At 41.3% G+C, this 26,220-nt stretch overlaps 1 protein-coding gene across 1 annotated transcript; it reads left to right on the top strand.

Moving 5' to 3' along the window:
* On the top strand, positions 1-23,915 carry YWHAG (tyrosine 3-monooxygenase/tryptophan 5-monooxygenase activation protein gamma). The gene is made up of 2 exons (XM_031968001.1): positions 1-386; positions 20,308-23,915. Exons 1-2 carry the CDS (start codon positions 300-302, stop codon positions 20,962-20,964), a joined length of 744 nt encoding a protein of 247 aa, XP_031823861.1. The 5' UTR covers positions 1-299; the 3' UTR covers positions 20,965-23,915.
* Positions 23,916-26,220: the final 2,305 nt, after the last annotated feature.

The raw sequence follows: 26,220 nt of genomic DNA, 5'->3' as shown, positions 1-26,220 counted from the left end.
GAAGCGTGGGCGTGGTCGGAGGGGGTTGTTCTCCCGCGGCACGCGCAGCAGCCGCAGCCGCCTCGCGCCGGGTTCCTCCTTTGCAGCACGAGCCTCAGCAGCAGCAGCAGCAGTAGCAGCCGCGGCAGCAGCAGGAGCCGGAGCCGCAGCAACTTCTGCCGCCGTCCCGCCGACGTGGTTGGTCGGGCCGCCGCCCGGGCTCGAGCCGCCGCCGCCGCCCTCGCCGCGCGCACCCTCCCCGCCGCCCCAGCCCGCAGCCCCGCAGCCCCGCAGGAGCCGGCCCGAGCCGTCCCGCGAAGATGGTGGACCGCGAACAACTGGTGCAGAAAGCCCGGCTGGCCGAGCAGGCGGAGCGCTACGACGACATGGCCGCGGCCATGAAGAACGTGAGTGCCCCCTCCCTCTGTCGCGACAGCGCCCGGCCCGACCCGAGCCCTATCGCGACAGGGCCTCGTGTCGCGACAGGGCGAGTGGCCGGCGGGAGGCCTCCATCCCCCCACATCTTTTCCCGCCGGGCTGCCAGAGAGCGGGGGGAGGGGGGGGTCCCTTTTGTGCCCTCCCTGCCATGTGGGGGGTGTCGGGAGTGGGTGGGGTGGGGCTGGGGGGGGGGGCGCCGCGTCCATGCGGTCGCTTTCGGAGGTTCCTCTTTCTCTGTCGGTCTGGGCGGCGCCTCTCCCATTCACTCGCCCGCCTGCTCCCTCCACCGCTCCCTTCCCCCCACCCCAGCCCAGGAGGAATTCAGGAGGAGGGGATCGAGAGGGGGTGGGGGGAGGCAGAAAAATCCCGGGTCAGTTGTTAAAAAAAAAAAAAAATCCTAATCATTCCGAGATCGCCGTGCGTGGCTTCTATTTGCTCAGTTTATTCTTTAAAAACGCCCTCCCCTCCTTCTCCTCACTTCTTCCTGCCTTCGGGGAGGAGGGGCGGGGGCTGGGGGGCATTTTACCATCTTATCATTTTCTTTTCATTGTCTCGACGTATCTCCATTCCCCCCCCCCCCCCCCCCCCCCCCCTCCCCCCTCCCCCCCCCCCCCCCTTACCCTTGTCAATTGAAACGTGCGGTATTTCCTCTTAAAAATAAAGATTATGCATTGAGGGAAGTGGTTGAATTTATGACATTTGCTGTTTCTTTTTTAAATGCAGGCACACATCTTTTGAAATCCCTATAAGTTAAAAAAAAAAATCATCTCTCTGATCTGATCTTGCAAACAAAGCGATCGTGGGAGGCAGTATCAAGTCATTCCAGAAGATTCTGCATTTGTCATATTGCAGAGAGGCTAGACTGGGTGGAGGGAGGGAGGGGTTGCTTGAAAGGGGGAAAATGTTTTTTATTTGTTTCGTGAGACAGGTCTGAGCTTTTTTTTTCTCCCTTTAATAAAGAAAAGGCTGGAGTGTGCCCTCCTGCTGATGAAAAGGGAATGCTGATCTTGAAATGTCGCAGCCTGTCTGGTGCACAGATGCCTGCCTATATTGCAGCATTTTCTCAGTAACCTTACATTTATCAGAGGGGGAACGTGTCAGCATGCTCGGGGACGGGGGAGGGAGGCAGGCAGGAAGGCTTGGAAGGAGACCAAAAGAACCTTGGAAAAATGGCATGACCTGGGGTGGGGGGGATGGGGGTGCCTCAGTTTTCCTAATAATTGACCGGCTCCTTTCAGGTATCCCTGACAAATAGATAACAAAGGCATACAGTTATGTAACCAAGGTATCAAAAATATTCCGATTTTAAAACCAGATGACAGAATGAACCAAGTCTATCATAGAACCCCTCTTCAATTGGACAAGCCCATGTATTATGATTTCAGTCTTACCTTTGTAGGTTGAACTGGATCATTAAAGTAGGCCATGCTAAAACCTTTTATGTTTAGACGTTTTAGAAGAGGATTGTGAGGGTAGAAGCTGCCTTGCCAGAATTAGGTTACAATTGGGGGTGGATGCTCTAATCTGAATTTCCACATAATTTTGGTACCATTGATGGGTTTTAATCTACATTCAAACCTCAGTTTCTTCTTTTTCAGTTCATTAGCCCCAGCGTTTTAACAGGCATTCATCTTCAAGGGATTTGTCTCGACTGTTCTGTCTTTCCAACCTTCTAACTCTTCCTCATTTGCAGTTTTGCAGGAAAGCTTATGACCTCGCACTCATTGCCTTAGCAACACGGTGATGTCACACATAATGGCACCGAGGCTGCAATGCGCCCAGGTGGTAGGGAGTGTGCGAATGGCCCATGGCCAAGGTAATGCAGAAATGCGATAATACAGGAGCCAAGTGGGATTGGAAATGTGATTGTATGTACCTTAACTGGAGAAAAATGAAATTTGGGATAGGATTGATGATGGGTGGGTCTGCTGTCTGGAATATTTGTACAGGATCGCTTTGCCTTTAGACATACTAATCAGTGACCTCCAGATGTACATTGGGACTGATCATCTTTCTATTTTTAATATCGTCTCTAGCCATTTTGTAAGATGACAAACGATGGAATACAAATGGCAATTGATAAGCAGCTAATAATTGAAATTCATGCCATGTTTACACTACCTTTGGATTCAGTTTTTAACAATTTCTCCCCAAAATGAACTTAACATAAGCTTGAAAAAAAAAAAAAGATGGGTTTATACCCGGGCCTTGTAGTAATAGAGCTCAATAATCAAATCATGGGGTGTGGGCTTGAATAATGGGAAATGTTTTTATGAAAAGTGTTCACATGGTATGGAAGATTCAGCAGCAGTCTTAAACCTTTGGAAGACCAGCATTCACATCTCACCTCCTTAGTGTGATTTATAGCAGCTTGATGGCTCAGTAGATACAGAGCCAGGCCTAGAGTTGGGAAGACCAGAATTCAGATTCTGCCTTAGACACATATAATGGCTGTGTAACCTTACTTGTTTTAGGATGGGGGAAGGGAGCATGGAACAGAACTAAAGGAAACTCGCGATTTCTTGGGCAAGTCACTTAACTTCTGTTTGCCTCAGTTTCCTTATCTGTAAAATGGGGATAATAATGGCACCTACCTCCCAGAGTGGTTACAGAGATCAAATGAGAGAACTGTAAAATTCAGCAGCATCATGCTTGGCACATGATAAGCACTGTATAAATATTAGCTGTCATCCTTATGGAAGAGGTTTTGTTCTGAGCCCTCCACTAGTACTGGCTACTATTTCTAGCTGTCATGGTTGAGTGTCATTCTGCCTCAGTTATCTTGGCCCCACTATTTAGGTACTTAAAGCAACAGTGGTTGTATTGTGGGTGTCTCAAAAGAAAAATGATGAAATATCTGAGAAGGATATAAATTGATTTGAATTGATAATTCTTTTTCTCCAACTGTTCCTCTCGAATTTAAATGGATGTCTTTTTTTTTTCTTGAAGAGCACCTTGCTGTTTCTCATATTCTGTGACTATCCCTTTTTTATATTTGGGTTTTGTGGTAGTTTGCTAAGAAGTTAATAATTCTAAGTAGGCTGCTGCTACTTGCAACTGCCTTGGGAAAGAAAAGGAATCTATGAGTGATAATTAAAACCTTCAATATCTTAACCTATTATATTTCACAAGGGATTTGGACATTTCCTTGATTTTAAAGAAATCACCTTTCTGGTATAACTTGATAATTCGGAATCTTTATATCTTAAATTTGCTTTTTTTTTTTTTTTTTAAACTGCATGTATTCCAGGATGGCTGGATCAATAACCATTATCACTAATGGAGTAATAATACCTCTGCAGGCTTTTCAGAGAGGTGGCTGTCTGCCAACCCTTATTTCAAGTGATGGGAATTCTTCCCTCTTGGGACCTTGGAGTTCCATAGCTGATTAGAGAACCCCTATGGGATAACACATTCAGACTCAGGAGAGACCTGCACTCAGTACAGTGCCTGGAACTTTGTAGGTGCCTAATAAATATTGATTGATTGACTGAATTGCTAATTAATTAGATCATGAGTACAAACAATTTAATTTCTCTGGACTTAAGGAAAAAAACTATCCACCTCAAAGGTGGGTTGATGGTGACCGTGGAGTGATAGGGGTAGATATGAGGCTCACTCTGTAAATTTCAGTCAACCTTAAGATCCCTGTCTTCTTGATAATCTAGATCCTTATTCAGCTCATCTTTTTTTAAGCCTTAAATTAAATTTTTAGATGGAGAACTAGGGGTAGGAAGAGCCTCTACTTAAATCTAAAACTGAAGCTAGCCTACTGAGTGTCCATAGGATTATGGTCAGATTTCAGGGGATGGACCTAGAGTCAGGAGGGCCCAAGTTCAAATTCAGCCTCGGTTTCCAACTCTATGAACATGGGCAAGTCAAGTATCCTCTTTACCTCAGTTAACACATCTGTAAAATGTGCGTGGGGATAGTGATAATACCTATATATCTATAGATATCTCCACACCCACATACATATGTGATATGATACAAGGATATTTATAAGTGCTTTGCAATTCTTAAAGTTCTCTCTAAATGCTAAAATTCTAGCTAGAATATTCTAGAAAATATTCTAAAAATATTTTAGAAGTAATTTCAAATAAGGCAAATTCTGGATTTATGCCAAAGGATAAAAATTTCTAGCTTTCTATTGTACGAAATCCAGTAGAAAGCCAGCTGTTCCTATCATTGCCCAGAAAGGAAATATACTAAATAAAATCTTATAGCAAATAGGGATATATTTATAATATTTTAAATATATTGATGGCTGGAAGCAACAAGCCAGGTAGAAACATAACCTGATTCTGCTTGGTTTACATATCAATCAATCAAATGTTTAAGTACCTATTGTGTGCCCGACATTGTGCTAAATGTTGGATTTCTGTTTAAAAGATGCTAGTCAGCACCCAGAAACCACACGATGCTCACCCAGTTGAATTTTTTTGGAGTCTGACTCCAAGCCTCAGTCCAAACCTTGACTTAGAAACTTCTCAAATGTATTGAAAAGCTCTTTTTCTTCCCCCTCTTTTCCCCCCCACCTCTAAGGAAGCATTTCTTTCCAGTTCTATTTGAATATTCCTTAATGGATGCTCTACTGTCTGATAATGTGAGGATTCACAAAAAAATATTGCACTTGGGTCCTGTCAGGTTGGAACAGAATTTTTTTCTCTAGGAACAGAATATGAATGTTGTTTAGCAGCCTCTTAATGAAAAGTACAAATACCCCATCTCACTAATGATTCTTTCCCTTCTGTCCCCTTTATAAAAGCCCACTTTCTCCATCAGGCGAGCTAGGGTGTGACCACGCTATTTTTCTGCTTGTACCTTTGAAGTGTGGAAACATCCTTTGTGGATGCAGATCACTATCTTTTGTAACTTAGTCTTAAAGTGTTGCCTGGGTTATTCAGAGACTGAGTGACTATCCTGTGACATAAGGCAGTGTGTGTGTCACTGGTTGGATTTGAACTCGGACCTTCCTGACTCCAGGACTGACCCTGTCTATCCTTTTACCCTGCTGTGCAGCCACTTACACAGTCAATTCTTAAGACTATGTTACAGAAAGCTTGGCAGATGTGTGTCCATGAAATTGTCCATCTTGACCTTTACCTCTGTCCCCCTAAACAGCACTACCCAGAAAACAAGTAGCCCAACAGAACCTTACTTCTGGTTGCCTCATGGCTTTTTATTTGATTTCTAGAATCCGACTACATTCTGTAGTTACGGCTGTGAACAGAGGGGCAAAGGTCACAGTATGTTTTTAACGTAAAGAAACTGCATACTTTGTTTAAAGCTACCTTTTATCCTCCTGTTGCAGCCAAAGCGCTTGCAGTCGACAATGATGAGACATTTGCTCTTTGAATAGAAATGAGCCATTTTGTGCCAGTCATGGAATCGTGCGGAACTTCAATAGGCATCTTCTGCCAATTGTTGCCCGGTGTTCAGTTTTTGAGAGATGCTCTTTGCAATAACCTTTCAGCACAAGTGAGCACCCTTACCTACATATAGGTGTGTTTCACTCGTGAGTCTTCCATAAGCAGATTTTTCTTTGTTTGGATTGAACATGGCTTTATGGAGGACGTTATTTCTGATCATATCTAGGCAATTGGGGCACAAATTTTACATGCAGATCTTTTAGTGGAACTAAAAGGAATTTTTTTTTTCACTTAAACATTTTTGCCATGAAAACAAACAAATCATTAGTTTTCCCTCTTTTGTCCTCTAGAACAGCAGTCTCTGAGCTTGACCAAGAGGACCAAGTATGATGTGAATTGTCCTTTCATCTCCAATAATTGTCACTAGTAGGACTGTTACCAGGGCTGGGAATATGACAGTGATCACAGTGGGCAGCTGGCAGTGGAGGAGGGACAGTTAGAGAGCACTCTTCCCCCCACCCCCACCCCCCCAAACAGCTGAGTGTGAAAAGGCAGCTGCAGTGGGCCAGCAAGAAGGCAGCACCGGGATTTAAATCTGATCTAGTATAGGGCTTGAGGGAAGGAATTATGATGCCTAAAATTTGCTTGGTTGGAGTTCTGTTCTCTTGAGAGGAATGATGGCTGTGTCACTAGGACTTTGGAGCAAGAACCTCAATCCAGGAAATAAGCTGCCTGTGGGACCAGGACTCGGCTCCAGAAAGAAATTCACTTCTAAAGAGGAATTCTAGGATGGTTTGAGTCTCTCTTGTCCCCTTTGCAGCAATCCAGCATCTCAGCCAAAAGGTAATGAATGAATAATTATCCTGCCTCAGCAGGGAAGGCCCAGCGTGGGTCGCCAGAAGTGCAAGTAACCCTTCTACACCCCGCCAGTGGACTTTGATACAGATTTGTTCCAGTGCTCATAGTTCCTGGAGTTTGAGAGCGTAAATCAAGGGAAGGGTAGGAAGCCATTAGGAGAATTGGGAGAGTATCAGGAAGGTGGGGGCAGGGATACATGAGGCACTTGGGGTTATGGAGAAGACTGGCTAAAAAATTTGGGAAACCACCGCTTTTGGAGGGAGGAGTGTTCTTGTGTGTTGAAGTTTGGTATTTTAGTTACCTGTTGCGGAACTAGAGTGAGCCATTAACTATTTATGCCAATTTTGGGTGTCTGTGTTGGCCCTGGACCAGTGAGACTGTCCTACTGCTTTAAACACACTGAAAGCTTTTGTCTTTCCAGTCTCCCCATTGCAGAAGGAAACAGGAGATAGGCCAAATTAAGGTCTTTGGATAAGATTATAAAGATTGCTTCCTTAGCACTTACAGAGGGAATGGGCTGGATCCAAAAACATTGTATTGATAAGTACAGTGGGGAGAAATGTAAAGTCTTACATTGGGATTCAAAAAGATGGTATTTTTTTTATTGTCTGAACAAGGTCTGGGAGTTTGAGGGTGAGATCTGACTCTAAATGACTCATTTGAGGTTTCCTTGACCATTTCCTTTCCTTCAGTGTGACTTGCCCAGAGTCACACAACAGGGTCTGATCCTTCCTGACTGCAGACCTGGTGCTCGGTCTGCTGCAGTACCACCCAGTTTCACTTGACTGTATTACAGTATCAGATTAGCCAATTGTAACCTGTGCTAGCGGGGAACAGCCAAACAAAGCTATTGCAGTCTAGTGTTAGAAATAAAATGGTAAGTTCCAGGAATAAGGTGACACAGACTCCAGTATTCTCTGATCAAGCCATGTGTGGAGAAGAATGTATGGTCAGGGCTACCGGGATTGGTTTAGGAAGGCCATTGATAAGGAAAGCTAGCGACCAGACTAGGAGGGGCCCAGGACTTGCATTCATTTGAGGATTGGTTGGAAAGGAAGCCTGAGGGTTTGGGATCTTGAAGACTGTTTTAGGTTTTCCAAAGAAAAGCCAGCAGAGCTAACAAAAAATGGATTGGCCTGTCTCTAAAGTACAGCAGAGGTAGAGCCACATTCATGAGGGGTTCCAGCTCTGATGACTCTTCTCCCCCCCCCCCCCCCCCCGCCTCCACCCAGCAGCAATGATGAGACCCTTAGCCGGAGGTGGGGGGGGGTAAAAGCTGAGGGGAAGGGCTCTCCATACTTGTCCTTTTTTGATTTCTTAGCAGTTGAGGTGATTTAAAATGGGAGTGGTGTGGACTCCTAACTGGCCACCTTTAAAACTCATCCCTAGCTGGGAGAAGAGGAGCTGCTTTCTTTCTCTTAAAAAGGTGACGGAAGAGTAGGGAAGGGCCTTCATTTTCAAGGACAGCCCCTTCACTTTGATTGGCATCAGACCCTTCAGGGGGGCCTCGAGGTTGAGGAGCTGAGGAGGAAGTATAACAGCTTAATCAACAAGAAGTCAGTTTAGCTGCAGTATGGGTTTAATTTGCCTTTTGGGGACTTGGATGCATTTCTTTAGCACTGAAAAACTGGATGATTCCACATGAATCAAGTCTTCAGGAGGCTTCAGAAACAGTTTAGCTTTTTATAATCATTTATCACCTAGCTACATACACACCTAAGGCTACATAGAGAAAAGGGGCTAATCTTGTGAGTCTAAAGGATCTTGACCAAAAACTGAAGTTAATCTGTATAATGCCCAGTTTATATGTTAGATTTTTAAAATAGAAATAGTGTAATTGGTGAAACTCAAAACAAAGATGGTGTTTCAGGGAGTCCAGATAAGAGAAGATGTTGATCATTGGCTACCTCTTTGGATAGGAACTGTGTATATAAACTGCCTTTTGCATGTCTTTGAAAGTATCATGTTGTCTTTCTAAATATTTAACATCTGATCAGACCATTCATTGCTCTTAATGACGATGCCAGTAATTTTGGAAATGAGAGGAATATCATATTTTATCACCATTTAACTGTTAGAACTGTGATGTGAATGGCAACACTGTAAAAACAAAAATTGTCTGGAATAGAAGTGGACCTTAAAAGAATATCTGGTTGGAAAGATAATCATCAGTTAAGCTCTTTAAGTGAATCCCATCAGATGAACCAAATTTATAATAATATAATAATTAAAGAATCTATGATTTCTTATAGGTATTACCTCTCGTAGGCCAGGTTATAACCTTTCTGGGTGCTCCTGCAGGAACTTGGATGAACTCCCCGTTTTCCCCTCTCAAAAAATACCTGGGAGTCAAACCCCTGGTAACCAGTCTTTCTATGAGTGAGCTAGTCTTCAAAACACCAATGTGGCTGTACATTTCATTCGATTGTTGCCTTTTAGAGGACTTCTCAGCACTTGGGTAATTCACAGCTACCTCCACATGAGGCAGAGAGGAAGAAAATCAGGAAGACGCATAAAGTAGGGTCAGAAATTGCTTTTCCTAGAGGACTACTATTTCTAATCTAGTGTTATAATATCTTTTCTTTGATTAAAATTTAAGAGCATCTCCTAGGAATTGTTTCTTAGTCTGCAATAAACTAGTTGAAAATTTGACAGTTATGTCACATTCTCAGATCTTCTATAACATAATTGTTCTTGTAGTATTTCTCTTTATAATCTGGAATGTGTTTTTTCTTTATATCCCACATGTTGCTTCTTTAAAAAATCACCTTGTTAAAAGCTAATTAGTTTTTCCTAGTTTAGTCTTTTTACTAGTTATTAATTTCTTTTTACTATTTTGACTTGGACTTCATGTGGTGCTTTTTAATTTGTTCTGTTTCTTTAGCAGTCACCAGTACTACTCTGTATAATTACTAAACTGCCATTTATTTATTGTGTATTCAAAGTCAGTCATCTCTTAGGTTGACAATTAACCTGTGCTCCTGGGCTGAAGGAGTAAATAAATGCAGATCTTTGTACACATGAATGACTTGTGTGGAGCTGTTTTAGAAGTCTACTAGATGGTATCTTTTAGATGAGTTCTGTAACTCCCCAGGGAAGCATTCCAAAACAATTCTGCCATCTTTGGTCATTATTATAGCCCTAAATTCTCCTACACTTCAAGTGTATAGTTTGTGGACACTTGTCCTTAATTGAGATTGCATCAGTTAATTGATGAATTTTATTTTGATGTGTGTTCTCTTTACATCAAAACATGGGAAATTGTCTAATAACATTTCATTCGGTGGAATTCAGAGTACTGGGTCCTCTAGACAAAGTGTATGTATTTACAATTTTCTTCTTATCATGTATTGTATTGCTAAATAATTTTTGTAGCCACATTTTTGGTTCTCATATTAATGACTGTATAGGTGATTCAGTAATAATAGGCTAAAGTCTGACATAATTTTGATATTAATATCTGATACCATCTTAGATAATCATTTACAATTAATGCCTGCATTGTAGTAGAATTGGTTTTTCTGTCTCCTTTCCCCACATCTCCCCCACCCAAGGACAAGGATGAAGTTAATTAGAGCATGAGTTTTCTAATCTCTCTTTATTTTTGCTTTCCTGTGCTCTCCCTAATGAATGATTTAATCTTATTCTTGGAAAATTGATTCAGCAATCAATCAACAAGCACATATTAAGTGCTTTGCAGGTGCTAGGCACTGGTTGATCAAAAATGCCCTCCGGGAACTTATATATTCTACTTTTAAAAAGGTACAGTCTGTACACTAAGTAAATAAAAAATATGTAGTTATTTAGGGGAGACGGGGTAGAACATGGCTAGCCCCTGGGATGGAGGCTTTTCATAGAAGATGGTATGAGAAGTCAGCTTCCAAGGAAGTTGGCTCCCGAGACCTTGAAGGATTCTAAAAGTCAGAAGGAACAGAGAATTCTCAATTGGGGGGGGGGGGGGTAAGAGAGGGGACGGAGGGGAGCAAACTGCAGAAGTAGGAAACAGGCTGTCGTGTGCAGAAGGGCAAGTAGCCCACAGTAGGGGGTGGGGTCACAGAGGGCACACAGGGAAGGTCAGATATTTAGCCACATCAGGATTTTATTTTGCCCTAAGAACTAGTGGTACACGCCTGTTGATGATGTATTTTCTTTGTGAGAACCCTAAATTGGACCAGAAGTTTGGACATTAGAATTGAGGATGTGGTACGCAGAGGAGGTAGTCTGTTGCTAATCATAGCATATATAAGTCAAACTAAATAGATGTTTCTGGTCTTTATAGGAACTTCAAGTTAGAGATAGAGCAGCTCCTGTTGTACTTCTTTGACCCAAAGCTGCTGGGTTAGCCCAGCAGGATCCTAGTTAAATTGGGTTTAAAATAAATGTTAAGGGCAGGCTTAAAAAGGAAAAGGGATCACAAAAGAGGAACATGTGGAAAGGAATCTGCCCCACAAGTCTTATACAGATATCTCATGATGATACGAAAATGATGACCTTAGAAGCTTAAGTGTGGCCGGGCTACTCAAGCTTAAAGACCTTTTGTGGCACAAGGCCTTTTGTAGCCATCCAAGAACCACCATTTCTAACCTCAAAGAGCCTGGGTACGAGAAAGCTGGTCACCAAAATGTTCTGTTTCTATTTATTTGGGGAGCACAACAGCTCATTTTTATGAAAAAGTTAGTGAAAAGGACACTCATGCTGATCATATTTTTCAAATGGAACCATTGAAGTCCAGATGGGGACAGAGAACACTTCTTCCAGTGTTAGGAGAAAACCAGTGCTTTTAGAATATGTATTTTAAATGGTTAAACTGGAATAAAAGCTAGACTAAAGGCAAAACTAAACAGAGGGGATCTCCAAGGCAGTTTTTGGATGTAATGTAATGATAGAATTTAGAACTGAAATAAATCCTGTCTTGTGAACCTTCTCATGCTAAGGTTTTTTATATTTTCATTCATTCATTTTGTGTGTGTGTATACATATATATGTATATTTTCAAGTAAATATACATGCATTTTAATATAATTTACATACTATATTTAGATAAAGCAAAGTTTCTATAGTGATTAATTGTTAGCTCCCTAATAGGCCATAGAATTTTTGTTTGTAATTTTTAGAGCAGAAATTGTTCATTTTCAAGATGATGATGGTGAATCTTGGATGAAGCTGAATCTTGGCATGCCACAGAAGGAAATTATTTTGTTGCAACTTTACATTTATTTCCAGCAAGAAAGTTCAGGTTCTGTTGTATTTTAATTTTAATGGACTAAGCACCCAGTATGTATCTTCCTTTGCTTTCATGGTTGGAATTACAAGATGTTTTTATTAAAAAGTACTATATATAGCTTTATAGTGGTTCTCTAGCCTCCCGATTGTGGTTGCTAGTGTCAGTTGCTCATTTTGTCCCTTCCTGTAGAGTCTAGTTCCAACTGCCTATGAAATTGATTTTACCTGAGCCTTGGGTTCTTTTATAGTTCTTCAAAGGGAATATTTGAAGAAAGGACCAAATGGGTAACTCGAAGATGTTCTCATTTTATTTTCCTTTTAATAGGAACTCACAGAGAGAACAGGAAGGCAGTCAGGATGTGTAGATTCTTAAGAATATTGATTTGCAGTGCTGTTCATTTACCACACTATAAAATGCTTCTGATTGTGATGAAAAGAGTCCTGGGATAGAAGTCAGGAAATTGGGTCCTTGCCCTGGCTATACCCCAAGAAAGGCTGGATATCATTAATTGGCTTTTATAATGAACAGTTAATGAAATTAGTCATCTTGATTAGGAACCTGAAAGCAATATATCTGTATTACTTTTTAAGCGGTTTAGTCTTAATAGCTCTTTTTTTTCTCCATCACTTGTATTTATGAGTCTCCCTTCTTCCTGCCAGAGAATTTTCCATTATAACAAGCAGTTAAAAGCAGGCGGGCAGGAGAACAATCCAAAAAATCAGTAAACAAATCCCAAAACTTGATGTTCCAAAGCCATAGTCCCATTTCGTTTTCCCAGTTTTACTATTTCCGTTGCATCAGTTCACGGAAGTCTTCCCATGCTTCTGTAGTCATCATATTCACCAAAAACATTACATACCTCGGTCTATTTAGCCATTCATCAGTCAGTGAGCATCCGTTGTGAGGTCTTTTTTGTCATTTTCATATTTCTGGAACCTTTCTTATAGTCTTTGACCTCTTGTGGATGTATGCCTTCTAGTGGGGGGATGAAGGTCTCTGAGTCAGAGTAGAGACATGGGAGTTATTAGAATAATTCCAAATTGCTTTCCATAATAGTTACACCAATTCACAGCTCTACCCATAGTACATCAGGTGCTTATCTTTCTGCATAGTCTCCAACACTGAGTATTCCTGTCTTCCATGTTTGTGATGCTTTAAGAAATTCATTTACTAGAAAGGATAAAAGAAAAACTGTTTGCTTGTGTCTAATTAACATTTTCTACCCATTAACAGAAATGTAAGTTTAGAGGCACATTGTTGGCATTAGTGATTCACAAAAATGAAAGTATTGACTCTTTATAGCCTTGGGAACAAAATAGGTTTAGAACAAGAAGGAACCTCAGTCACTTTACAACTTTGTTGAACATGAGCACCCTTTTTGCTTTCAACATCAAGAAATACATAATGCCTAAAAACTCCTGTTGGAATTTATGTTATAGCATCTACCGAAATTTGAAAAATACTTTTAATACTTACAAGTCTGACATTTTGTTTATAACAGGTATGTTTGCTTGCTTACATATAATTATTTAATTCAACTACCTGGCAGTCTCTGAAGTGCACGAACCCCTAATGAGTAGCTCCCTAGCCTAGTAATGAACAGTGGTCCGGGCTCCTCTGCTTGATCAATGGAGAACCTTAGGCCAAGTGAAATGACTTGTTCACAGTCAAAAACAATGGCACAGTAAGACCAGAAGCACCATAATCTGCTATCGGGTCAGGAGCCCTTTCTGGTAAATCCCTATAAATCTGTGTGTTGAAGGAAGGTGGGTTTTCTTCCTCAACTTTTTCCACAATAGTCCGATCCTCTTCCTTCTGCATGAATCTTTATCCCTAGACCTGAGCCTCAGCCGTAGATCTCTGTCAAGCTGTCCCTCTCCCACTTAAGTGCCCACCTGCCCCTCAGACTCCATATTTGAAACTGAACAACCTTTCACTTCCAATACCTTATCCTGTTAGCTTCTCCTTTATTTCATCAGTGTTAGCCATCTTTGTACTCTTACTATGGCTTTTCCTTAATGTAGTATTCTATATTCTTCCACAAGTAATCACCTGTCATATTAATTTATCTTTCTCTTCATCCAGAGCCCTTATTTCCACCAAACTTGACTATTGTAACAACCTCTTAATCGATCCTCTTATTTCAAATTCATCCTTCCTATTGTTGTCTGATGAATGTATTATCTGCCAGATACTGGAGATACAGTGCTCTTGGGACATTTATGTTCTATTAGGTGCTTAGTGGGAGTTGAGAAGTAAAACAAGGCCATAGTTTTATATTGGTAGTAGTTTTGTGAGATCTGTCAGTGACTAGCTGGAAAGGACCTTGGACAATCTCCAGTCCAGAACTTCTTCCCCTTTTTTGTGTGTCACTGATAGGCTGGTGAAGCCTATGGACCCATTCTCAGAATCATGTTTTTACCTCATAATAGTATTGTATTTTTCCCCCAATTACATATAAAGATAGTTTTTAGCATTCACTTTTTTAGACTTTTGTGTTCCAAAATTTTCTCCTTTCCTTCCCCTTCCCCAAGACAGTCAGGTCTAGGTTAGACATGTACAATCATCTTCAATATATTTCCACATTAGTTATCTTGTCAAAGAAAAATCGGAACAAAAAGGGAAAAATCATGAGAAAGAAAAAAAGAGGAAATAATATAATTTGATCTGCATCAGACTCTATGCTTCTTTCTCTGGATGTGGATAGCATTTTCTGTCATGAATCTTGGGATTGTATTGCTGAGAAGAGCTACGTCTGTCATAGCTGATCACACAATGTTTCTGTTTCTATGTACAATGCTCTGCTTGCTTCATTCAGTATCAGTTCATATAAATCTTTCCAGGCTTTTCTGAAATCTGCCTGCTCATCATTTCTTACTGAACAATAGTTTTCTATTACATTCATCCACCACAATTTGTTCAGCCATTCCCCAATTGATGATCATTTTCTCAATTTCCAGTTCTTTGCAAACACAAAAAGTTGTTAGAAATATTTTTGTATATATGAGTTATTTTCTCTCGTGATCTCTTTGGAGGACAGACCTAGTAGTGGCAGGGCTGGATGCACAGGTATGTACAGTTTGATTGCCCTTTAGTCTTAGTTCCAAATTGCTCTCTGGAGTAGTTGGATCCGTTGACAGTTCCACCAACAATGCTTTAGTGCAAAATGATGTTTTTAAATTCAGTGGATTATAAGGGGAAGAAATTGTTAAGTGTGAATATCAGTACTTTTTAACAGGTCACTTTCCAGGTGAGGAACCCTTGATCTAGTCCATCCCTTTCATTTCTCAGGGAAGGAAGCGGGTTCAGAGAATGCAAATGACTTGGCTAAAGTCACAAATGTCTGAACTTAAACCCCAAACTATTTTTGTATCACATTGTCTCCTTAGTATATGTCCTTAGTTGTATATGCTGTGAGAGAGAATCATGGTTTTATTTCTTTCCATCTCCTTAGCACTTAACTTTGCCACCTAGTGAGCCCCAGAATAAATCTTTCTTGAATTGTTCTTAGATTTGTAAGGGACAACTTTAGAATTAATATGCACCAAACAAATGACCAAATTTCCAGAAAGTTCACTTCACCCTCTGCCTATAAAGATACTGAGTATAAGAATTTGACTTGTATCAGCAGTGATCCATATGCTTTTCTGTTCTACTACTCTTGCCAGTTATAATGTTTGCAAATGTGTAACATGGAAACAGAGACAATCGCAGAATTTTAAACCAATAACAACAATAGGAGTCTATGTAGAATCTCCATCAACTAGAGATGATCTGGTGAGCTATTCTTCAAATGGGGGATGGACAATTGGAGGGAGTATTACTCAGCAAACCCAATATGAATCAACAGGGTAATGGAGCATCCCTTCTCCCCCCAAAGCTAATTCATCCTTTTAGCTAGTGTTATTACAGCTCCTAAACTCTCTGGAGTGCTCTGTTGTACCTTCTCTTTGTAGAGGGCATTAATGAGCAGCTTTGATAAGGGGGACTATATTGAAGTCATGTTTTGTAAAAACTGCTGTAAGGTCCTAAATTCGTGATCAGTTAGCATAAGAATGACTTGAGTTGTCTTTTGATTTTTAAAGGGCCAGTCTAGGTAAGATTGACTAGAGGTCCTGCATGGCCCCAGGGATGAAAGGAGGGACAGTGACTAGGAGTTGCAGAGGATAGATATCAGTTCCATCTTTGAACGAATCTTTATGGGAAGAATTGGCCATATGTTAACAGGGCCTTCTCGGAAGCAGACCAGTCTGCTCTCTGCTTTTGGCAGTGGAGCTCTCAAAACAAATGCTCATTGTATAGGTGTTGGGCTTGTAGAGAGCAGATCTCTGTATCTAACCCTAGACAGGATAGAAGGGCCTCTGGATCCCAGGAGCTTCAGTTATGCTCTACTTTACTCTTTCTAATGGGTGTGCAGTGTCTCTCCAGGTCACTCTAATCTTACTTGGAAAGAGAAATCTTGATGTATATCTCTTCTGGCAGCTGAGGAGTTAGAAAGTTTACGAATAATGTATTCATTGCTGAAATGAAAAGTGAAAATGTCTTCCAGGAGCAGCAAAGTTTCCTTGATGAGGCAACTCTTGGCCAAGATCTATTTACTTTTGCTATCCATTTGTGTGCTGCACATATGATGGCATAGCAGTTTAGTAATAAATTGTTGATATGATTAATAGAGATTGGTTACCCTTTCCTCACAGCCTTTTTTCTTTGGCACCTTTGACCCACTAAGTGAAATTTCAACTTGAACTAGGATTGTGTATATCTCAGAATTGGAGCCAATTGAGTGAATTCTTGAGCTAGAATTTTTTTTTTTAGCAGAAAAACTCTGGGGAATAAAACTTTGTACTTTTTCTACATTTCTTGCTAAACTCCCAGTGGTAAATTGTGATATGTTCAAGAGTTTTAGACTTTATTTTGAATTAAAAACTGGTTTTGTTAAGTTTTAAAACATAAATATCTATCCCCCCCCTACTAAAAAATACCCTTTCCCTCCCATTCAAGTGACTACCTCACCCCAAATTAATAGATGTTAAGTTTCTTGTTTAAGGGCTGAATGACACAGTTCCGTGTTTAGAAATTAAAGGATCTTGTGTCTGAACTTTATTGGCAGAGAAATATCTTTGGGGATTTTCCGAATGGGAATGAGTTACTAGATCTAAAGGTAATAGTATTTCATAATGTTGCAGTTTAAAAGCTTGAGAATTAGTAAAAATGTACTTCTTTCTATAAGTGCAGATTGCTAACTTTTGAGTGCCTCTGAAGAAATCCTTATTTGGTGAAGGCCTTATGATATATAGTGGTGAGGCAATTGGGGCTTTAAATAGTTTTTGGCCCTTCCAATAAGGGCAGCATGATTTAGGGAAAGGGCCAGAACTTAATCTTGGTAGTCTTGAGCACCCAAGGTTCATGTTGCAGTGAAAGAGATATTATATTATAGCAAGGAGTGCTGTGCTTAATAATCCCGTGTGCTTTCCAGACCTATATAGTCAATGATCAAATAAACTAATCCACAAGTGCTAGCAATATATTGCAATAAATTTGTCTAGTTAAAAAACGCCTTTGAGTATGACTTTTATACAATATTTTTCTTAATAAACTTGTTTATTGTCATTTAATTGTTTAACAAAGGGCTACTTTACTAGTAAATTTCATCTGTCAGTCATGAATAATAAGATTTTAATAGCATAGCATTAACATCTATTGCCCTTCTGCTCCTCTTCTAACCCTCTTCTCCCCATCCCCAAGTATGACAGAGATCTTTTTTTAGTGGTAGGAATGGGACTATACAAAGATTGTGTCCCAGAGTATTCAAGATTGAGAACCAGTGGAGATTGGGGATGAATAGGTAAGGTGGGATCAAAGGGATTTTCACAGACTCTTCTGCCACAAACTGAGGAATTTGGGTGTTATTTTGAGGGCAGTAGAGAATCAATAAAAGAATTTGAACAGGGGAGCAACATAGCAAAGATAATAGAAAGTTTATTTTGGGGCTACTTTGCCAGCCAAATTGAAAGGTTGGGGAGTCTAGAGGCTGAAAAACTTTAATCAGGTAGGAGGCTTTTGCTATACAGTCGGAACCAGTCCAGGGAGAGAAATCGAAAAGAGACGAGTTTGCACAGTGGAAGTAACAAAGGTAGCTGCTGGACAAGAGGGTAAATGGCATAGTTCTGTAGTTTCTGATGTGTTGAAAGAGTGAGGGTGATCTAGCTTTGTTTGAGTCTGGCCTTGGGGTGGGGGGATTGTGGAAGGGAGGTTAACATTTTGAGGATTTCTCCACACTTGGGAATTTAGGCATTTGGCCCTGTCCATCTTTGCAGCCTGCTATTGCTGTGTCCCTTAATGTGTCAAGGAAGAGAATCCTTAATAAACATTATGCCCGATGACAGCACCACAACCCTCTTAACACTGGAAAGGAGAATCAGACCATGGAGCAAACATGGCATTAGGAAAAAACTAATTGGATTGGGCGGGGGGGAGGGGGTTATAGGTACTGGATTAAAATCTAGGCTTTTTAAGTACTCTCCTATGTGGACTGAGTCAAATCACTTAACTCCTGGACTTTGGCTTTTTTTCCCTCTGCCAGATGAAAGGTGACCAGGGCTTTTGAGGTCCTTTTTAAATATAATTTTTACATATCTGTTAAATGGTATGTAGTTTATAGTAGTGGCTGAAATGAGATCTTGGCAAACAAAGCTTTTCAAGATTGGATTTATCATTGTAAAGAATTATAGCTAGTATGATGTTCTGTTTCCATAATTTCTGACAAATTAATGGGTTTTGATAGGCCAGAATTTAGTTTAATATAGCTTGGCAAAACTTGATTTTAAGGTAGGGTTGTATAATGGAAGGACCACAGCCGGAGGTCCGAGAACTTGGATGTTCTTCTGGATTCAGCCCCCAGCCTTTTCTGTGCTTTGCCTTCCTCTGGACAGGGGATTCTGCCTATCTCCTGCCTTGCTCACCTCCCTCACACAGGTGTGATAAGAATGAGTTGTTACTTGGTTAAGGAGAATGACATGGTCAGACATTTCAGCTGTTGTCATTTGTGACTTTGGGGGCAACATTTCCACACTTCCTCCTTTCCCTAGTGTATGGCATAAACAGGGACATAAGTAGATGGGATTCCAAGTAGTCAGTCTGGGGAATTGTGGGCAATGAGATTGACTCCTTAGGGCGTGGCCCAATTGCTTGCTTTTTGGAGTTTCTCCTACCACAAAACAGAAGAGTTTGCACATTATTCTGAAGGGAGGTAGCCCAGAAGAGAAAACTTTGTGCTATATTAATGTTAAGTGATGTTATTGAAACTAAATTCACAAAATTGTATAAACTGGGTTAAAGATGGAAGCCTTAAAGGGAAAGATGCTTGGTTCTAACTTTTTTTAAAATTTTATTTATAGCTTTTTATTTTCAAGTTATATGCATGGGTAATTTTACAGCATTGACAATTGCCAAACCTTTTGTTCCAAGTTTTCCCCTCCTTCCCCTCACCCCCTCCCCCAGATGGCAGGTTGAGCTTGGTTCTAATTTCATAATAAAAGGGCGTATGAGTGTTGTTAGGTGCTAGTAAAACCTTGTGTAGTGTAACAAAGCGCTGCTATTTCATGAATGAAGTCAGATCTAAGTCAGCCTCATGTCTCTTCTGAGGCAATGTGTGTGCATGTGTGCACATGTGACTGCACGTGTAATCAACTCACTTATTGGAATATTAAGATGGCAGTCTAGAGAAGTAGAAGACGACTTTTTTTTTTTGTTTTTACTGTTGACTTTCTTAATTTGGCTCTAAATTTGCTTTGCCATCTTTGTCCCAGAAATCAGTTTCTACATAGATTGCTCTTCTTTGGAGTTTTAACTGGGTGAAAATGTTATTTCTTCCCAATGGGGAGAAGGCTGGGTTTTAATCAGCATCAGATTTTTGATACAGTATCTGAATATGGAAACAATGGTTGTTCACATCTGTCACATCCCCAAACAGAGGTCTAAATTAATATACTTATATATTGTATTTAACATATTTAACATGTATGGGACTACCTGCCATCTAGGGGAGGGGGAAAGTTGGAACAGAAGTCTTTGCAAGGGTCAATGTTAAAAAATTACCCAGGCATATGTTTTGTATATAAAAAGCTATAATAAGAAATAAAATTTTAAAAAGAAACTTCCCAAAGAAATTTTAAAAAATAAAATAAATTAACATGCTTGATTTAGGCTTCTTGTTTAAGGTACCAGATTTTGATGGCAGACTCCTGGGACACGGTATCTCGAGGTTCTGTGCTTGTTTTATGCCTCTCGCCCCTCTCTTCTTCCTCTGCCTTTGTTCCTTTGTGCAGGTTCTCTTTGTTAAATGGCTGTCTTCAATTTGAACAATGGCGTAAAACGTGCTTTGCAGTGACTAATATCACCTTTACTCGATTGTCTTTTTTGTCTTTCCCAACCCAGGTGACCGAACTGAACGAACCTCTGTCCAATGAAGAGAGAAACCTGCTCTCGGTGGCGTACAAGAACGTGGTTGGGGCCCGGCGCTCCTCCTGGCGAGTCATCAGCAGCATCGAGCAGAAGACGTCCGCCGACGGCAACGAGAAGAAGATCGAGATGGTCCGGGCCTACCGCGAGAAGATTGAGAAGGAGCTGGAGGCCGTCTGCCAGGACGTCCTGAGCCTGCTGGACAACTACTTGATCAAGAACTGCAGCGAGACACAGTACGAGAGCAAGGTCTTCTACCTGAAGATGAAGGGGGACTATTACCGCTACCTGGCAGAAGTGGCCACGGGAGAGAAGCGGGCCACGGTGGTGGAGTCCTCTGAGAAGGCCTACAGCGAGGCCCACGAGATCAGCAAGGAGCACATGCAGCCCACCCACCCCATCCGGCTGGGCCTGGCCCTCAACTACTCCGTTTTCTACTACGAGATCCAGAACGCCCCGGAGCAGGCCTGCCACCTGGCCAAGACCGCCTTTGACGACGCCATCGCCGAGCTGGACACCCTCAACGAGGATTCCTACAAGGACTCAACCCTCATCATGCAGCTCCTCCGGGACAACCTAACGCTCTGGACCAGTGATCAGCAAGACGACGACGGCGGAGAAGGCAACAATTAAGCCCCCGGGTGGACTGGCAGCCGCACGCTGATGCTACTACTGCAGTCTTTATTTTTTTCCCACAAGTTGGGGGGGGTCGGGTGGGGGAGGGGAAGGGAGGGGGTGACCTTCCCAGGGAGGAACCCACGGCCTATCTTTGATTGCCTCTTTGACATTTTTGCCAAAATACCACTAGTGGAGAGTCGGGCTGGCTGTGCGGGTGTGGAGTGGCAGCCTCACGCTGGCATACGGACTGTTCTGTAGATTAATCCGAGTGGAGCTGTCTTTGATTTAACTTATTGCTAGTGATAGGGTTTTAAGATGAAAAAAACAACTTGAATGGATTGGCCCTCGTTTGAATAAGTTCTGTGGTTCCAGTAAGAGTTCTATTTTTTGTTTGATTCTTTTAATGTTCATGTGCTCATGTCTTGAGTTGTGGGTGCTGTGTATAGTTCCTGTGTCATAGTGCTGTACTTCGTGGTGCACGCTACCCGTCCTGGCATCGCTTCAATCCCCAACATGGCGGCTTTTGTAGCCTTAAGACGAGGCCGCGTTAACTTCCGAGACGCCCGTTAGCTTTGCAGTATTGACACTAAGTTACAGTTTACAGTATTCTACATGACAGCCATACGTGACATCAAGCCATCTCTCGTGTCCATCATTCGCTTGGGTGTTTGGTGTTCTGTTCTTCCTGAGCCTGCGCTCCCCCGGCAGCCAGTGGCTCGCGGGGGGGGGCAGCGGAGCCGCTCTACGGCGGGGCTCGTGGGTAACTTCAGGTGCTTGGCAAGTGGCGATGGGATTTGTCCTCTGTTTTTTTCCTTTCCTGCTCTTTACTCACCAAAACTAGTTACAACACTTTAATCCCTCTCCTCAAGCCTACTTCTAGTAAACACTTGCCCCTCTCCCCCAAAATAGAGAAAATTCAGTTCTGTATGTCACGTGTTGTGTTGGTTTTCCAGGGTGGCACCACAGCTCCTTCCTCAGGGATTACACTGCCAGTCCCCTTTCACTTGACTCTCTCTCACTGTACCTTCAGTCCATGGCATCGGTCACCTGTTGGATTATGTGTGAGCTCAGTGGCCCCTCTAGGAGGCCTGGGGTAGGTACAGTGAGAGGAACTTCAGGTGCTAGAAGTCCATTTGGTAGAGAAATCCACAGTGGAAGAGCGAGGTTCATATGAACACGACCCTAGGAAATTGAGGGAGCCCTGCACCTGTCCATTCTTATAGAAAAAAAGGGAAATGTCAACCCTGCCCCTTCCGGCCATCCCCCAAATTCATTTATTTAATCAGAAAATAAATGGATACAGATCATGACCTGATAAATTTAACTGAAAGGCTTGTTTTCTTTTGACCTTTCCAACGTTTCAAAAAATCAAAGCAGAGGAAATTGGAGGTTGACTCCCATTTCCTTCTAATTTAGTTAGTAGATCAACAAGCATTGATCGAGTGCTTACTATGTGCCTGGCACTGTGCTGAGTGCTGGAGATGGAGCTTTACTTGATTGGGATAGAAGGAAGATGCAGGACTCTTGTCACCAATTGGTTTCCAGTAAGCTTCGAGTCCTTTTGGAGAAACCAATCAATAAACATGATATATCAGTGTTGCTTATGTGTTATGTTCAGTTTTTTTTTTCCTCAAAAACTGCCATAATGTGTCTGAAGTCTCATGGTCACAGTTATTTTGGCTTTTTGTCCCCTCATTTAAAGAGGAATAAGTAATTAATTGAATGAAAAAATAGCTGACAAATATTTCTGCTAAATTGATATACCAAAATTTATAATCGTGAAAACTGGACCCAAATGCCAGTGAAGTCAGAAGAAATCATTCTTGTAACGTGGAATAAATGTATTATGTGTAACATCACATAGTCTTCCCTCCAGTGACTCCCTTTAGAAATTCATCTCCATGAACTAGAGGGAAAATCCCAATTCAATGTCCCCTATTGAAAGGACAAACGGAAAAAGTCTGGATTCCTGCTTACGCTGCCAGTTGATACGTTGAGTAGATGCCATGGAGTGATGAGTTTGGATGGGAAGGAGAGGGGGTGTGGTTCTTTTTTACTTTAAAATAATTTAAATTCATGTTCAGATGTGAGCAGTGTTGTCCCTACCTGTATAACTTGGAAGTAATTTACTGGAATTACAAAACCTATTTTTTTTTTTTTTTTTAAACTTCAGCTTTGGCTCTGGCTGCTTTTAGTGAACCCTTCAGACCATGATCACACAGAGGCTGGGACGAGTGGGGATGGGGATTGGATTCTTAAGCAGCTTCATTGATCTTTCCTCTTTGGTTTTAATTTTTTTGTTGTTGTTGTTTTATTTTTGTTTTTTAAGAAATGCACTTGCCTATGATACTGTTTCTCCAGTGAAATGACTGCTCCTCCATTACTCTATTGATACCATATTGTGCATGCTAGTGTTGTATTTCTATACAGTAGCTTGAGATTTATTAACTTATACTGTAGATGTTATGTATTCCTATGACAAAAAAAAATTAAGTCTTCAAAAATTTTTTAAAGTTTTTTAATTTATTTTTTTCTTTTGGGGGTAAAGTTCGCTCTACCAAATAGTGATCGTAACAAATTGATCTGTTATGGATGTTGCTATAGTGACATGCAATTATATCTTATTTTGTTTCTAAAAAGGAAAACAAAGCAAAAGAAGCACCAGTATTAGCTTAATCTTAATGTCTGGTGTTTGTTGTCACGGTGAGATTCTAACTATCACAGTGTAGGAGAACAATGACTATGTTCTTGGAATGAGCCTTTGTGCTTTTTGTCATGTTATGCAGTGAACTATTTTTAAGGTCTAATCAGTGATTATTTTTCAACTCCGTGTTTCTGTAAGGAATTATTTCACACACGGACCATTCTTAGCGGTTTTCCTCAGTGATGGAATATCATGAATGTGAGTCATTATGTAGCCGTCGTACATTGAGCAAATAAACTTACAGATCTGATGTCAGTGCGTACTTGACTGTGTTCTGTGTCTTGTTGATTCTGCGTTTTCTACCGAGATTCACGCCTGCTGCCCTCGGGGTCTCTGCACTTTGGGGGACCTGAAGGAGGTGGCTCTCCCTCCCTCCCCAAACTCACATCCTTCCCACTAACAGTGTCTCTTCATCAGCACGTGAGAGAGGTTGACTCAGCATTTTGGTGGCTTTGGGAGGACGGGTTGGGGGTACTTAGGACAGTCAAGGGCATGTGACCTCTCTCGGACGATCCCAAATCCTAACCCCTGCCCTCAGCTTAAAGCAAGAATTGTGGGTTTGGGTGATGAAAGGAAGAGATTCCATTTTAACAATTAAATTTTAATTCTTAGGTAATAGATTTCAGTGACAGATTGGTATTTAATGGAGAAGGAGCCAGAGATCAAAGACGTCTCTCCAGCTAGTGCTGAAGTGCATTATTGGGGTTCCTTGAGTGACCCGGCTCCCTAAGCTTCATCTGAGCAACGAGAACCTTGCAGGATAAAAGTGGGACTTGAAACCTGATCCTGGAAATTGGCCCAAATTAATGAACAACATGCTCTCGAGCAGATTTGAGTGTTCTCGGCCAAATGAATCTTTAGGCAAGTCATTGCTAAATTCAGAGCTTCTAAGACTTAATGGCAAAGGGACAAAATAACGAGCCCCAAGGGAACAAATTGAAGCCCCGAAATAAATAGGTGTCCTAGATGGGCTAGTCACTAATAAAAAACAGGATTAATAAAGGCTTTAAAAATCTGAACTGCAGGTTTTCTCCATTTTATTTCTATGTAATTGTCACATAAATCATTGCTCAGTTTAATCATTTGAAGTGACCGGTCTGGAATATTTATCGATTCATAACATGTCCAAGAATGGTGCTGCTCTCCATTGGGCGTGCAGTTATTCTCAAGAAGTGACCAACACGTAACCCTGTTAGGGGCGCTTGTCTACCCCATGGTGTTTCATCTTCCCCACTTTTGCATGATCAAACCCAGGAGTCCACTTTTTAAATAAACTAACAGATTCACATTTGTGATTTAAAGAAATAAAAAGCAAAATCCGGGTGGCAAAACTGTCTTAACCCCAGTTGGAGTCTGGAAAACCTACCACCCCTGACACTAGCTACCTATATGATCTCGGGTCTTAAAAATTAAGTCATAGGTCACATTTCTTAAATGCATCTCATTCTCCCTCTCTCCTATTCGGGAGCTAAATTGGGTCAATAATGTATGGATGAACATAAAATATTACTAACATCTGAAAATTCCCCAAGCCACCTTTGATTAAAAAGGGAGTAGGTCATTAATGTCATCTTCAGGGTCTATATTGAAAAATATCCTGAAAACATTTATATGATACTTTGCACTTGATAAATTGCTTCTACCTATTTTGGCTCGGTTGCCATCGATGTTTACCAAGGAAGAAAACAGACACGGAGAACTGGGAAACTATCTACCCTGTTCTAACCTGTTACAATTTATGCACTCAATAGTTACAGCTGGAATTCTTTTATATTTTTTTGTGACAGACACCTTTGGATATCTGGTGAAGTCCTTAGAATGATGGTTTTAAGTCCAAAGGTTCACAAAGGTGACCAGATACATGGAAATAGTCGGCAAAATACTATTCACAGACTGCAGTTGAAGAATTCCCTCTTAGAGGTTTTTCCCATGCATAAAAGGCATGCTTCTTAGCTCATCAGAGCTTGTTGAAATCACTTCTTCCTTAACCCTGTCACCATGTCAGCTTGTAACAACTTCCATGAGGCTTTTCCCAAATTTTCCTCCCTAAGCTGAGAATCCTTCCAATTGATGTAAAACACTTTGGTTCTCTCCTTGCCCAATAGCTGTGAACACCACCTCTTCCTTACCTTGTCCAGGAGACTAAAACCATGGCCGCCCCAATGCCTCGTCCACATAGCCAAGCGTGTATTTGTGAATTCAGCAGACCCAAGTAGATGATCGGTGGGTTGGCTGGGATACAACCCCCATTTTTAAGATGATGAAACCATCTCAGAGAATGTGACCCAGTTAATGGCAGGAAGTACTAGAATAGGAATGATTAAAATCTCCATTAAGTCTCCATTCCTGGTCTAATGTCCTATCCATTACATCAAATTGCATACACTTGGAATGTTTCTCTTGCAGATGGAATTGCCGAGAGAATTAGGGAAATGGGATCTCTTTGCCATGGATTGCTGGCTCACAATGCACATACTTTGAATTACACACATTTCCTTTCTCAATTTATCCATAGATCAATGTGGAGCTCAAAACAAGGCCACTCTTTAGATGTTTTAATTAGAGAA

This window comes from Sarcophilus harrisii, chromosome 4 (genome assembly GCF_902635505.1).
Source record: "Sarcophilus harrisii chromosome 4, mSarHar1.11, whole genome shotgun sequence".
NCBI lineage: Eukaryota > Metazoa > Chordata > Mammalia > Dasyuromorphia > Dasyuridae > Sarcophilus > Sarcophilus harrisii.
Note: the sequence above shows the minus strand (reverse complement) of the source record. Positions and strands in the feature narration are given on the sequence as shown.

Coding starts and splice junctions, on each gene's coding strand:
- YWHAG (XM_031968001.1), top strand. CDS start 300: ATGGTGGACCGCGAACAACTGGTGCAGAAAGCCCGGCTGGCCGAGCAG. Junction 387..20,307: donor TGGCCGCGGCCATGAAGAAC/GTGAGTGCCCCC, acceptor TTCCCAACCCAG/GTGACCGAACTGAACGAACC.